At 41.8% G+C, this 14307-nt stretch overlaps 1 protein-coding gene across 11 annotated transcripts in view; it reads right to left on the bottom strand.

Annotated features, from left to right (window-relative positions):
• The window catches only part of DIS3L2 (DIS3 like 3'-5' exoribonuclease 2), a 273032-nt gene that overhangs the window by 163256 nt on the left and 95469 nt on the right, over positions 1 to 14307 (bottom strand). For all 11 annotated transcript variants that reach the window (XM_037908114.2, XM_043521858.1, XM_043521860.1 and 8 more), the window contains 2 exons: positions 2846 to 2952; positions 1375 to 1622 (listed from right to left, as the gene is read on the bottom strand). In XM_037908114.2, the coding sequence (XP_037764042.1) occupies positions 1375 to 1622; positions 2846 to 2952 (355 nt within the window). The remainder of the gene's footprint in view (positions 1 to 1374; positions 1623 to 2845; positions 2953 to 14307) is intronic.

The following is a 14307-nucleotide window of genomic DNA, read 5'->3' as shown; positions in this document are numbered from 1 at the left end:
CTATGTCATTACCCTCTGGAGAAAGTCCAAGAGGCACCAAGAAAATCTTCAAGAGATGGTAACATCTAATGGACTAATTTTCCTTTACAAGAATTAAGGTCAAAACGTCACTATGGATCCAGTTTTAGCCACAAAGGGGAAAAACGAGTAGAATACCATATTTCCCATCCCTTCTAGTCTCTCAATAATGATTTTTAAATATTGTCCATTTATTAAGTGATCTTCATTCAAAGATTTCAAAACATTTTACAAAAAGATGGCTACCCCCATGTTACCAATAGAGAAACAGATACAAGAGAGAGAAAGTGGTATTCCTTGAGACAACAAAGCCCAGGCTGGAGTTGAGAACAGAACACAGGCTCTTAACTTTGTCCCCTGGCTTAACAGGTACATCAGGAAAGTGCACAAAGTCAAGTACATGATGAGTTGTTGTCACCTGCTAACCACAAAGACCTATTCTAACCAAAAATAAAATCTGAGCCCTCTCCAGAGTCCCTCTCTATTAATTTGGCAGTGTTATGCAGCCACCTTTTGTAAAAGCCAGAAAACTACCAGGCCCCTGGGGGGCCTCTCACAGGTTTGATTCTATTTCAGTGTTTAAACAAATGTATTTTGTTAAAGTTGAAATCAATCATCAACATTTTTCATGACCAGCTCCCCAGGGCTCTTACTGAAGTCATAGCGGAGTCCCAGAGGAAACCACTGTGTACCAAGACAATCATGGAAAGTTTCTTCAGTTCGGTTTCCTGACAACACCCTTTACATCTTGGAAACTACTGAAGTAGCCAAATCAGGATGCACACTACTGCACATCAAAAGGACAGATAAGAGAAGCACTGATCACCCAACGAAAGAAAACATTAACGGAGCCTCAAGAATTCCCCCTGCACTGCTGAACAGAGCATCCTTCACGATAACGAGAAGCAGGAATAAAATGAAGATGCAGACTGAACTCTTCTGATGAAAAGTGAGAAGGGGAAAAGGAGCATGTAGCAATGGAAAGCCTGCTAGCATAACGGTTAAGCCGGTCAATTTCTCTGCTTACCTACAGTTAGTTCCACTGCTCAGAATGCAAGCTCCTTGAGACAGATAACCTGTATTATATACTTGCACTATGAGGGCCCTAGCACATTGCAGAGATTAGTTACTTATCTGGCAGCACCAGAGGAAGCCAGCAGTTTATATAGTCAAGAGCCATAATGTTTAACCAGCATGCAGCTATCCTGAGACATGACAGGGGCCTCTCTGTAGAATAATAGCAGCAAGATATTTGTCTGTGTCTCTAATGCGCTTGTAGCAATATCCAACTAAAATCAAATTAGGAGTCCAGAAGAGAAACCTCCTTTTCCTCCATATCTGCTAGTAACCACGTACCCTATTGCAAAGTTGCTGTCTTCCCTCCAATCCACAATACGACAGATGAAGAGCGTACTGGAGTAGTCCTCAGGCCTGCTCACAAAGTCTGGAGGGCAGTCTGCCAAAGACACATAGGCTCTAGGCACTCGGTGGTCCACAGGTGAGAACATGGCACACTTCTTGAAGAGTTCACTGCTCTTGTCTGCCAGCAGTTTGATGAAGCCCGTAGCTGCTCTGGAATGCTTCTTCTCTAAGATACAGACCACCTAGAACAATCACAGGATTTCTACAGTTATCACCATCAGAGAAACATTCATGTCCTGTAACAGAATAATGGTGAAAGGAGAGCACAAAGGCATAGCAGAACATCTTGGAAATTCAGAAGACACAAAACATTTCCCTGCCCCTCCCCCACTTTTTTTTTTTTTTTTTTTTTTTTTTTTTATAAACAGTGCCTATTTACAAAGTGATTTCCTGCACCAAACAAAGCGTGCCATCTTGCTCACGGCGATGGTGGAACTGTGCATCTCCCAAGTGTTAGCTCTTTACGGCACTTTTCTTAACTACAGAATAAAACCAGACAAGCAGCAGTACGTTACCACAATGTACAAGTCACTTCTGTAAAATCTTCCCCTTGTATACTCACGGCTCAACAATCAGTGCAGAAAGACCCGTCCAAAAACGGTGCCTCTGTGGATCCAATGCTAACTACAGGAGAGAAAAGGGCACACTGCGGGGAGTTTGGCAGACATTTTTTCCCTGTGCTTCTCCAGAGTTAGGGCTTTATACGAAATGGCTTTAAAAAAATAATAATAAATTGCATTCCATTAAATGTCACTTTCCACAGATGTATTCATACTGGGTATATTTTTTGTAGGCCCATATAAATCACTGGATATAAGCCGAAATATTATCGCTAATTGTCTGGGTTTATTCAGAGCAATCCTTTTAGAAGGGCTGAAGATTCACTTCTCAGTGAAATCTGGAACGTAGGAATCACCATACTGGCTGAGATCAGAGGACAATCTAGTCCAGCTCCCTGTCTCTGGCAGTAGCCAGACCCATATGTTTCTGACACCCCTGCAGCAGGTGTGGGATAGGATGAGATCTCTGTGAGGGCAGATTATCTCTTAATATTTAGAGAGCACCTTAAACGTGAAGTATAATATCCCTTCCAAAACCATTATAATTAATTATGGGAGCTTTCACTATTCTTGACATCCATATAAACGTCCAATCCCTTTTTGAATCTTGCTAAGTAATTTTGTATAATAAACAAATGCATTTTAAACCAGGGTAATTGGCAAAAATGGCACAGTACTCAAGCTTTTATCAGACTGTGAAGAAAATATTCCTAGACAGGGGAATCGGATTCAACGAACACTAGCCGAAGATTGCAGGGAGGCCAAAGGCAGGGCTATTTCAGAGCATAATGCTGTTCAAGCCCTTCTGACGTGAAAGATAGATCGTTATTCCAATGAGACGCTACCTTTGCTGTCCTCTGAAGAAACTTCTCCGGAAGAAGCCTTGGATTGTTCACCTTGGAGACATCTTCTTGCTTTGCACCTAGTGCACAACCCCTCTCTGCGTCCTTCACTATATCAAACAAAGCGAGAGAGAGAGAGAGAGGTTACTTTAGTACATCTTCCATCATCAGTTTGCTTTAGTCTTTTGCTGTCAATTCTAATCCAAACTTCAAGTACAAGTTTTAAATGAAGGGAACAACTTGACTGAATGTCAAAATACCCCAGCAATAAATGTCATTTAATATTTCTCCAGGCCAAAATGAAGAACAGATATATGTTCACTTATTGTGCACATCTGCAAAACAAAGTCAAAATAAACCCAAATTTTACAAGTACAGCTATACCAGCCATAATAAACAAAACAGTGGAAGACACATTCTATTTATTAAATTTAAAAAAACCTGCTTGAATTTCCTGGCTTTTCTTAGTTGGTGTCATTAACTTAACATTATACAAATAGTCCTTTAAGTACTTACATCCATTTAATATTTAATTTCCTTTGAAAAACCTTATGCAAGGTTATAAAATACATATTTATCCTAGAAATTGAAACCACATCTCACTAGTTGACACTCTTCGGCCATGGACCGGGGTATTAAAAAGCCTCAAGAAAAGTAATCGCTTCATATGACCAATAGCCACGTTTTTTCTTCCTGTTAATTTCCTTCACCAGATACCAGGAATGTTTAAGCCAACTGCCAACCAAACTTAGTTTTGAGTTTCAAACCATGCAAGTATCCAACACAGGTAAGAGGCACGTGTTAGTGCGTTTGGTATTTACAAACTGCTAACGCAATCTTTCATTTGGTAAGAGAAGTTTGAGGGTGGGCTCTCGAATGGCAAGTTACAGGTTTTATCCTTTTGAAAGTGCCTTTAGAATGGAAACAGAAACACAACCTTTACTGTATAACTAGGGGAGGAGAAACTCCTCATTTTCCCCCTGGTGTTGAAACTCCATCTACCTATGACATGTTCACTTAACGTAGGATCCGGATTGTTCTGGAGAATATTGTTTTCCAAAAAGGACCAGCCCCTTGGTTGCGAGTTTAAGGGAAAGTAACTGTCAATGGTCTTTTCTTAAAAGGAACAAGAGAAAGATATAAAGTTCTGCAGGATGCCAAAAATGCTCATATGCACACCAGAAGGACTCCAGGACAGAGTTTTTAAAGCAGAGATACAGGCCCACACAAGACGCCCATCTGTCCAACAAGGCTCCCATCAATGGAACTTGCTGGTGACATGATGGATGAATAGTGAGCTGTCTCAGTCTGGGTATGGCTGCAGCTGCCAGGATTGCAGAGAAGTCAGTCAGCTCCATGTGACTGAAATATTCCTCAGAACTCAGAGCTAATGTGGAACACAGAAGAACGCCCTTATGTTTACAGGCAGTTCCGTAGGCAACTGCTGTGCAGTGCCATCAAGAGGGTACCTTCACAGATGGGAAACTTCCATACCTGGAACATTTTGCCGTTAGGCGAGATTATACTAGCAGTCATTTCACAGCAACTGCTATCCCTATATTGATACACCCATTTTCATAACTTTTCCCCAAATCTGCCTTTTGGGATGAAGTTCTTCAGGCTTATGCTCTGCCCAAAGGTGAATTTTTAAGAAGAGTTTGAGCAAAGAGGAATTTTTATGAAGAATGTGTGAAAGGAAGAAGGGGAAAGGGGTAAAAAAAAATCCCTCTCCTTTCTAAAAATGTAACCCCATTTTCCTCCCAGATCATCTGACCTTGAATTGATCCATCAATAGTATTCTGTGAAGGGTAAATCACAATGGATGTCATGATGACAAACAAGTTTGAAAAAACTGCTTGGCTAATAAACTATTTTAAAATAGGAGAATACTGTGGTTATGATCCTAAGCAACAGGGAGGATACAGCAAAGCAACATTTAACATTTCTGCAAAACAGAAATCGTATCAGGCAACAATTTTGAAAAGCTGAACGCAAGTAAAGCTGTTTTTAAACGTGAATTTTTAAGAATATTCTACATGCCGGAGATAATCTTAAAGAAGATAAGGCCTTGTACATACAAACAACACAGCCTAACAATTAGTTAATGGTACTGAGTTTATAATGTTGCTATCAAAAAGACAGTAATTATCCTAATGCACAGGATGCGACAACCAAAAACTAAGAAACACTAGCAGATTATGGAGGTGAACTAGCTTGGTATTCTTCCAAAGACTATATTAAAGCATGCCTAACAAGAAGCATAGGGATTTACTGTAATGAGTCTGCAGGTTGGACGAGCGATTAGAGCGACAGCAAGGAAGACAAAACTTACTTTTCAGTGTGACACAATGGGGATGCTGCAATCAACATGGAGCAGGAAAGAACGAGATACATGCAAGGACAACTACGATGAAAATTTCCAGGAACAATGTTCTAGGAATATTTTCTTGGATGGGGGTAAAGCTTTGTGAAATTGTCTCTTTTACACCTTACGTTCAGATTTCCATTTCTCAACAAAGTCACTCACATTTATCAGCTGTTCCAACAGACAGATTTGCCTACCACTTGGACAAAAAGGAACAAGTAAAACCAGTAACCTGTTCTCAGAAGACATGGCCTGTGCACGTGAACACATGGGATATGTGCACGCCGAGCACAGAACCACGCAGCACAGAATTGCCTACTGGGAGCACGAATTCTCACTGTGACTCCTGGTAGAATCTACCCTGTCAGCCACAGGCAGAGACAATCAGAGGCCCTTGAAAACCAGTGTCCTTGAGGCAGAATGCTATCTCCATGTTTCAATGCCTTGGCCATACTCACCAGAAAATCCTGAGCCCATCAGCCAGAGATTCAGCCAGCAAAGAGATTGGAGCCTGTGACCAAATCTTCAAGAGAAGTCAAGGAAGTCATTCCTGAATCTGCTTGTTCCCCTACATATTCCTTATCAGTGTCTGTATCTGAAAGGCATACTTTCTAGTGAGCATGATGCTTCTCAAACAGGAGATGGGATGAGATGAGAACATGGTGCCCTGGGGCTCTTGGATAAAATGAGCAAAAAGATGCAGTCTTTTCTAAGTGAACCTCCTAGCAGGAGCTGGCCAATGTGAGGCAGAAGAAGGCTACTGCCAAAAGAATCGCACCAAAGGGACTAAAGGACAACAGTAACAAAGACACATGCACAAAGGTGCCCCAAGGAGATGGCCAGAGTGGCAAACCTCTAGCCACTTTGGATGAAGTAGTATTATCCTTTGAGGCAGAGTGGATGTTAGAGATCTGAAATCCACCTGGCTGAGCTGGCAGATCCCAGGCTTCTGCACTAAAAAGATTCCTCTGTGGCTGAAGAAAGGAGAGAAGAAACAAGAGGGCTAGAGGTGCCAGAATCAAAGAAGTTCTGCTGTAGACAACTTTGTCACAGACATCTGAACCGGCACCTCAGTCTGTTCTAAAAGCCCCTTTTGGCTCCATCGGCACCAGGCGGTGTTCATTTGGCCCTACTGGAAAATGCTGTTCTACAGGGGCCAGAGTCTGGAGCAGAGGCGAGCACCCATACACGTGGGGGAACTACAGAGGCCATTCTCAAAGGAAAGAGAAGATCTGAAAGAAGGTAGCTTTTGAGCAAAGGAGCGGGGATGGGAAGAAGCTCTTTGCCTTATGCCAAACCAAAACTGAATTATTCTGACCCCTTTACTATAGTGGTTATCCAATGGCCATTTAATATTTCCACCCTCTGAAATGTCATGTTTTCTGAGGAAGATTTACTATGTTAGCTTGGGCAATACTTCATAAGCTCATCTTACAGTGAAAAAAAATTCAGCAGCAAGAACCCAGTGTAACTCTGTTATAAACCCCTTGTTTTCCTTTCAGCAATTATCTGACAAACCAAAATGGTCATAGCTTTACTTAAACAATTATGCACTAACTGCAAGGAACCTCTCAAATTAGTTATGTCATTAACCAGCAAATTAGATTCAGCACTTGTAGCATTTGCATCCCTCTCTAAAAGATCAGTTTGAACAGTTCTCATATGTAGTCAGATGTATCTGGCAACTACTCATGGTCTCACATATTAAAAACAACCCCACAAAATGTCCTAGTACAATCAGATTACTATGACACTAACAGGTGGCTAAAGCGGCCCTACAGCCATCAGACTAAAATCCTTATTAGTGGTGACAGATCCAAAATTACTTTCTCCAGGTACGCACTGGTCACTATGGAAATCTGCAATTCCTTCCAGAAGGAACACAATTAAAGATGCAATATACACTTGCAAATGAAAATAAATCAGAGTTTCAAATCCCAAAAACAACTGACTGGGGGAAAAAATTCTCCCTTACATGATGGAAAGAAGAAACAATTACTGAATGCTTACTATTTCAGCTAGAAAAATCTTAAATAAAATGACTTAGCCCATTCCACGTGGACTTGACTTTCCCGACTGTAGACACACTACTGGCATCGATCCAGGTCCAAACACAGAACCTGCACTTCAGATCCAGGTGCTCCTATACTACACGGATTGGTTGGTACACGTGACTCAGTAGCAGGAAAACTTTGCTGTTTGCTAATGAAGTAATAGACTTTTCACTTCTCTGGTGTTTGTTTAATTGGGCAGCTTTAGGTACTTGATGTTTCTGTACCAGAACATCAGCAAAGTGACTTCAACAAGAATAAATCGGTGGTTAGTAGATTTAATCTCAGAGATGGTGCACCACTCTCAACAAGGAAGTGTTGTTCAAAGATTTTATCTATACCAATATAAAGAGCCATGTACTGCAAATAAGAAAATTCCACAAAAACTACACAAATGTGTAGAGAATGGCAATTATGCACTTAGATAACACAAACTAGAACAACGATTCATTTTTAATGGACAATCAGAAGGAGCAGCGGCATGATTTAATAGTTAATATTGGGGACTAAAAGGTGGGATATTTGGATTCTGTAACTGGCATTGTTATGGCCTTCTCTGGGATACTGGAAACATCAAGTAACCCGCAACATGCACTTCTATACAGCAGCGTGGATAAGGCGATTTCAATCATCAATTTTAATCAACTTCTCCATTTGTACTTCAGTTATTTTCTAAAGAAAGGTGCATTCTCATTGGTTGATATGACCATTGAAACATGTTAACTTACAACTGAATAGAACCTTTACACAAGATTTGGTACATCTTTTTGCTACCGAGGAGGGTGTACTATATCCATTGATTTAAGCAATTATCTCTCAATAGTTTCAGATTCTTATTAACTGTACATTTTTAGTATGTTAGAAAATGGTGAATGATATCTTGTTTATTCACTAGATAATTAACTTTTTGCTCATGATTTGTGTCAAGCTTCATTAGGCTGGTAATTGGAATTTAATTAAACACACAAAACAGCATACATAAAAATTGTTTTTATTAAAAAAAACCAAGCCTTTAATACAGTACACACCTGTTGTGCCAGATGTATAAAGCTTGACCTCCAAAGTTAGACGTTTTCCCCCTGATTCTTTCTTTACAAAGTTTACACAGAAAAGCAGCCTTTAAGTCAACGTTTTTGAGAAGCTCATGGATTCGGCATATTTATGTTTTATTTAAACAATTTTAAGAGACTATAAGAAGTTTAGGCCTTAACAAATTTTGTATTCAATTCAGATTTCATTTTAAACAGGTTTATTTTTAAAAAGAAAAAAACAATGTAAACAAAATTTAAAAATCAGATTTAATTTTTTTTTAAAATCAATTTTCTTGATTCCCCCCCCCCCACAACCAAAATCATCTGTTTTTATCCACCCTGCTATCCAGTACAACATAAGGATCAAATTGCTCATCAGATCCTGATTTGGGGGGTAATAACGAAGATTTTTAAAAGGCGCATACATACGGCCCACCACCACAAAAAAATAAGAACTTTAAATGGCAACGTGCCTTCTGCAAGGCAGGACTCGATACCCACACCTAGAGCCACGGCTTCTCAGAAATGCATGTGCAGATCCTGCTAGAGCGAATGGGAGCTGTGTACACATCTGAGAACAGCACTTAACCTTTCCCGCTACAGTGGTGAAAGTCTAATGCTACGCTGAGCGAGTCAGATGGTACTGCCCCAGACTAGATTTTATTCTACTTTTCAATAAGCCACAAAAAAGTCCTACTTCGGAAAGCAACACACAAGAAAAAGCATCTGAGTAAGCACTAGACACATGCTTTGTATTCCATCAGTACAATACAAGATTATTTCTGAATTAAGGAGCATATTTATCTCACTTTGACTAGACCATCCAGTTAGCTGTTTTGACATTTTTAATAATGGATATAGCACATAGTGTCCTACATCAGAACTAATGGTCACTGTGTGAACATGCCCTCTTCTCCATGCATGCAATGTACTGAGATAGCTCCGTGTATTTAATAGATCCGTGTATTTAAATAGCAGGGCAGTTTCAAGCCAGACAGTATTCCCAAGACATTTCATAATAGCTATTGTATACACTTTAAAAGCACCAGCAACTTCCTTCATGGTGTTTCCTTTAAGTTTACACTTGAGCAATCTCACCCTGCGATAACCATTCATTGCTAATTCCTGAATGTGCTACACCCATATGGCCAACTGTACCAAAAACGTTTGAAGTTAGAAACTTGCAAGGTTAGAAAGAAGACTGTTGAAGATCCAGAGGCAAGTACTTTATAGGCAGCAGGGATATATCAATCAATACCTAATATCTACAAAAAAGCAGAGCAAAAAGCAATGGCAAAAGGTGTATACTACAGGTTTCCTTCCAAGATAGGTCTGATAGGCGGTGACAAATACTGTGGAGAGAGACAAAGGTTTAGATTTTCAAAGCCGAGTATGGGATTTCAATTTAAATTAAAGGGAATCATGACTAAATCCCCTACTCTCCTTCCACAGTCTCAGCCAGAATGAGTATGGCTGCTTACCCACTGTCCATGGCTAGGAGAAAGCTGTGTACCATGCCTCTCTCTGTGCTATATTCCTGCCTAAAGCCTGACTGAGAAGTTTCTAGGATACTGGCAGAGGTCAGGTGTAGAGAAGACAGCTCTTTGCTCGCTCAGAAATGGAAGAGGAGACAGCCAGCATCAATTCACTAGACCAGTTGTGTCCAGAGTATTTTCTTGAGTACCTGTCAAACAGTTGTGTGTTTTAAAGTGGACAGAACTCTAACCTCTTATGAGAGACTGGCAATCTCTGACCTCTATTCACAGAGAAACTCTCACCGACTGCGATGGGAACTGTGTACATATGGATAGATGATAGTATATAACCCTTTATCAATGGATTTTGTTTGGGGATGGGGGAAACAAAGGGGGGGGACTAGAAAAACCAAAGCTCAAGATGATGAGAAAGCTTAGCTTAGCTTCAGATTATCCTACAGAGCATTTCACTAGGAACCTCACATTGCTCTACATGGAACATTTCATTGTGGACAAAGACTGAACTCAACAATGTCAAAATGTGTGTCTAGGTATCTCCGTGGACTGAGTACAGGGATAAAAGAACCAGGGCATCAGTTTCAGCCTAGGTCCACAGTGAACAAAACTGTTACACTCTAAATGCTGTTTGGTGATCTGTGTAAGATGAGCTCAGAGGATTTCAGGCTAACTCTTTCTGGACAGAAGTCCACATCACAAAGCCACCATAGCTGGGCCATCTGCTGGCAGTCTTAGCAGAGCAGCAAATCCCTGAATTGGCTCTGAGACTGCACTACTTTTGACAGCCCCTAAAGCTGATCACTCCAAAACAGGGTCAGGACTCGCACAGTGCTACTGCCAGTAATGGAGGACTTCATTCTCCTGAGCTATCAGTGTTGCACCTCTCATGGACACCAGATTCATTAAATTAAGAAATAGTTTAGGAAATGTTTTCATAACTGTGTTTCATTAAATATTTAACATCCTTGTTTCATTTCCTTTTTTAGGGTATGTATATTATTTTTCTTAAAGTGTTTGTGTCATTTTTTCCCCTAAGAAGAAATGATTTAGCTACTAAATGAGAAGTATAGTATTTGATTAGCTTAGCTGAATGAATTTTTATCTGATTCACCTAGGGAAATTGTTGTTAACAATAACCAGATTCTGCTACCTCCCATGCCTACCATCCATTGTGAAAATCATGCCTTTTAGCCTGCTCAGCCGGGACTCGTAACCCAAGGGAAAAGCACAGATTAATTAGGCTCTTCAGTAACAAATGGCAATATGTGGAATCTATCTAATTCCAGTTACCTAACTGCATGAGTAATTTTTTGCCTCGCATAACAGGTCATTGTGGGGTCATGAAGACTGACGTGCCAGCAAGTTAAAGAAGTATGGGTTGGATGAATGGACTATAAGGTGGATAGAAAGTTGGCTAGACTGTCGGGCTCAACGGGTAGTGATCAATGGCTCCATGTCTAGTTGGCAGCCGGTATCAAATGGAGTGCCCCAAGGGTCGGTCCTCGGGCCGGTTTTGTTCAATATCTTCATAAATGATCTGGAGGATGGTGTGGATTGCACCCTCAGCAAGTTTGCAGATGACACTAAACTGGGAGGAGAGGTAGATATGCTGGAGGGTAGGGATAGGATACAGAGGGACCTAGACAAATTAGAGGATTAGGCCAAAAGAAATCTGATGAGGTTCAACAAGGACAAGTGCAGAGTCCTGCACTTAGGAAGGAAGAATCCCATGCACCGCTATAGACTAGGGACCAAATGGCTCAGCAGCAGTCCTGCAGAAAAGGACCTAGGGGTTACAGTGGACGAGAAGCTGGATATAAGTCAGCAGTGTGCCCTTGTTGCCAAGAAGGCCAATGGCATTTTGGGATGTATAAGTAGGGGCATTGCCAGCAGATCGAGGGATGTGATCGTTCCCCTCTATTCGACATTGGTGAGGCCTCATCTGGAGTACTGTGCCCAGTTTTGGGCCCCACACTATAAGAAGTATGTGGAAAAATTGGAAAGAGTCCAGCGGAGGGCAACAAAAATGATTAGGGGACTGGAACACATGACTTATGAGAAGAGGCTGAGGGAACTGGGATTGTTTAGTCTGCGGAAGAGAAGAATGAGGGGGGATTTGATAGCTGCTTTCAACTACCTGAAAGGGGGTTCCAAAGAGAATGGATCTAGACTGTTCTCAGTGGCACCAGATGACAGAACAAGGAGTAATGGTCTCAAGTTGCAGTGGGGGAGGTTTAGGTTGGATATTAGGAAAAACTTTTTCACTAGGAGGGTGGTGAAACACTGGAATGCGTTACCTAGGGAGGTGGTGGAATCTCCTTCCTTAGAAGTTTTTAAGGTCAGGCTTGACAAAGCCCTGGCTGGGATGATTTAGTTGGGGATTGGTCCTGCTTTGAGCAGGGGGTTGGACTAGATGACCTCCTGAGGTCCTTTCCAACCCTGATATTCTATGAGAACAGAATAAGAAGTTACCTGTCTCGAGCACCACAACATTGATCTCTATTGCAGACCTCACTTACGCAATCAAAAGTTTAAAATAACTCAACACTGGAGACTAAATAAGGTTCAATTGACAGAATTCGAAAAACCCATTCGTCCAAAACTAATAGGAAGATTTTGCTAGATGGGTGCCATTAACTTTGGAAAGATCTCAGCTCTTTAAAAAATATAACCCATCATAAGGGCTAGAAACTTAACCTTCCAAACATGAGACTAGGGTAAACCAACACAGTGCTGTGTTGAGACTACAGATAAACAACTCCAGTTTACCTGCAGCTGCTCAGAGCTTTTCCTAGGTGCAGCAAAATGAAAACTGACCTGAGAGTCTCGTCAGTTTCACCCCTCCTAATGGAAAGCCTGTGAGTGACAATGAAGTCCAGGGAGCCAGCTGCAGCAGGGTCAGTCTTCTAGCAATGCAATGGTTACAGCTGATCCTGACAGGGGCTGCCTGATTGATTGCACTTCCTGACTGGTGGAGGGGCGGAGCTAGCTGCTACTTGACTCAGCAGCAGCCAGAGGTCGCTGGTTGCTCAGCGTTTTCCAAGCCTGCAGCCACGCTTGATCCTGCTTCCTATGCCTGCCCCTGCCCCTGCCCAGCCTGCTCTTATACCTGGCTTCAGTTCCAGCCCTTATCGATCCTTGACACCCCTGGCTCTGACCTTTGGTTCCACTTCCCAACCACGTCTCCGGCACACCCAGAAGCTCTGGCATTCAGCTTCTGATCCCCGGCTCTGACCTCCAATTCCACTTCCTTGCCACAGCTCCAGATCACCGATTGGCCCCGGCTTTTGGCTTCTGTTCCTTACTTTTGACTCCTCAGCTCTGCTCTCCACTATGCCCCAGGGCATCCTGTGGTCCTGATTCTTGACTCCAGTGTGGCTCCCGTTCTAATCTCCAGGCTTGGCCACCCCTATGGGCCCCACTGCCCATGTCCCAGTCATGATCCTGACAGTGAAACTGTCAAGAAATAAAACAGATATCACTCTGTTGCAGCCTGGAAAAGCTATGAGCAGCAGCAGAGGTAGGAACTAAAGCTGCTCACTGGAGACACCCCAAAAACTGGAGGCTGGAGAAGAAGCAATTCGTGGAAACCCCTTATGACCACTTGAGGCAACCAGGAGCATCTGGGTAAGAAGGCAGAACACAGAGAATTATTCCTTCCAGCAGCCAAGGGAGTTGGAGAGCTTCAATTTGACTACACACCTATTAGCAGATGGAGTGCCCCAGAGTAGGGTCCAGGAGCAGCATCTTGTTTAGACTCCCATTACTCTCTCCTTTCCCCAGAGGCCTGATCTCGGAGTGGGGGGAGAGAAGTGGTGGCACTTGTTTGCAGAAGATCGACTCACTCAGAAAACCAATGGCAAGCACCACTCTCAGCAGGTTTCTTTGCAAACATAAGGGATACAGGTTTAGGAGATTTTTGAAGGCACTAAGGGCTGTTAGGTACCCACCTGCCTTCTGTGCCTTTGAAAATAGCCCTTTTAAAAAAATAGCATCTTGATAGCTTAAATTCTGGAGTAAAAATACAGTTTTCTCCCTGGCTACTATGATCTGACAAGTTTTTGAAGCTCTGATTATACAGCTCAACAATCATCAATTTGGCATTATTGAGAAAAAGATAATTCTCTCCTATAGTATTTACCATGGGGATATATAGCATATACATAGTCTTCCGCATCAGTTTTTACTGATTTTTCATGGATAAATTACCAGGGATTTTTTATTAAAGGAGTTCAGTTTTTACTGATGTACACCCGTTTATCAATCCACTCAGTATCTCTCCGGGTACTTATTTTTGTTAAGCACTAAAGCTTTACACAATTGTTGTGCCCTGCAACTCTGAGACTGAAGCAGTTCCACCATGTAAAATGAAGAACACACACACAGTGGAGGTCAGAAAAATCAAACAACGTTAATAGCGCACTATGATAGGCTCACAAGACAACGCTGCCCACCTATTTCTTTGTGTCCATTTAGTGTGGCACTGAATTTTAAACAATCAGTCCTCCACAGATAGATATCTAAT

The sequence above is a fragment of the Chelonia mydas genome, chromosome 9 (genome assembly GCF_015237465.2).
Source record: "Chelonia mydas isolate rCheMyd1 chromosome 9, rCheMyd1.pri.v2, whole genome shotgun sequence".
NCBI lineage: Eukaryota > Metazoa > Chordata > Testudines > Cheloniidae > Chelonia > Chelonia mydas.
The sequence above is the reverse complement of the archived record's forward strand: the minus strand, read 5'-3'. Positions and strand labels throughout refer to the sequence as shown.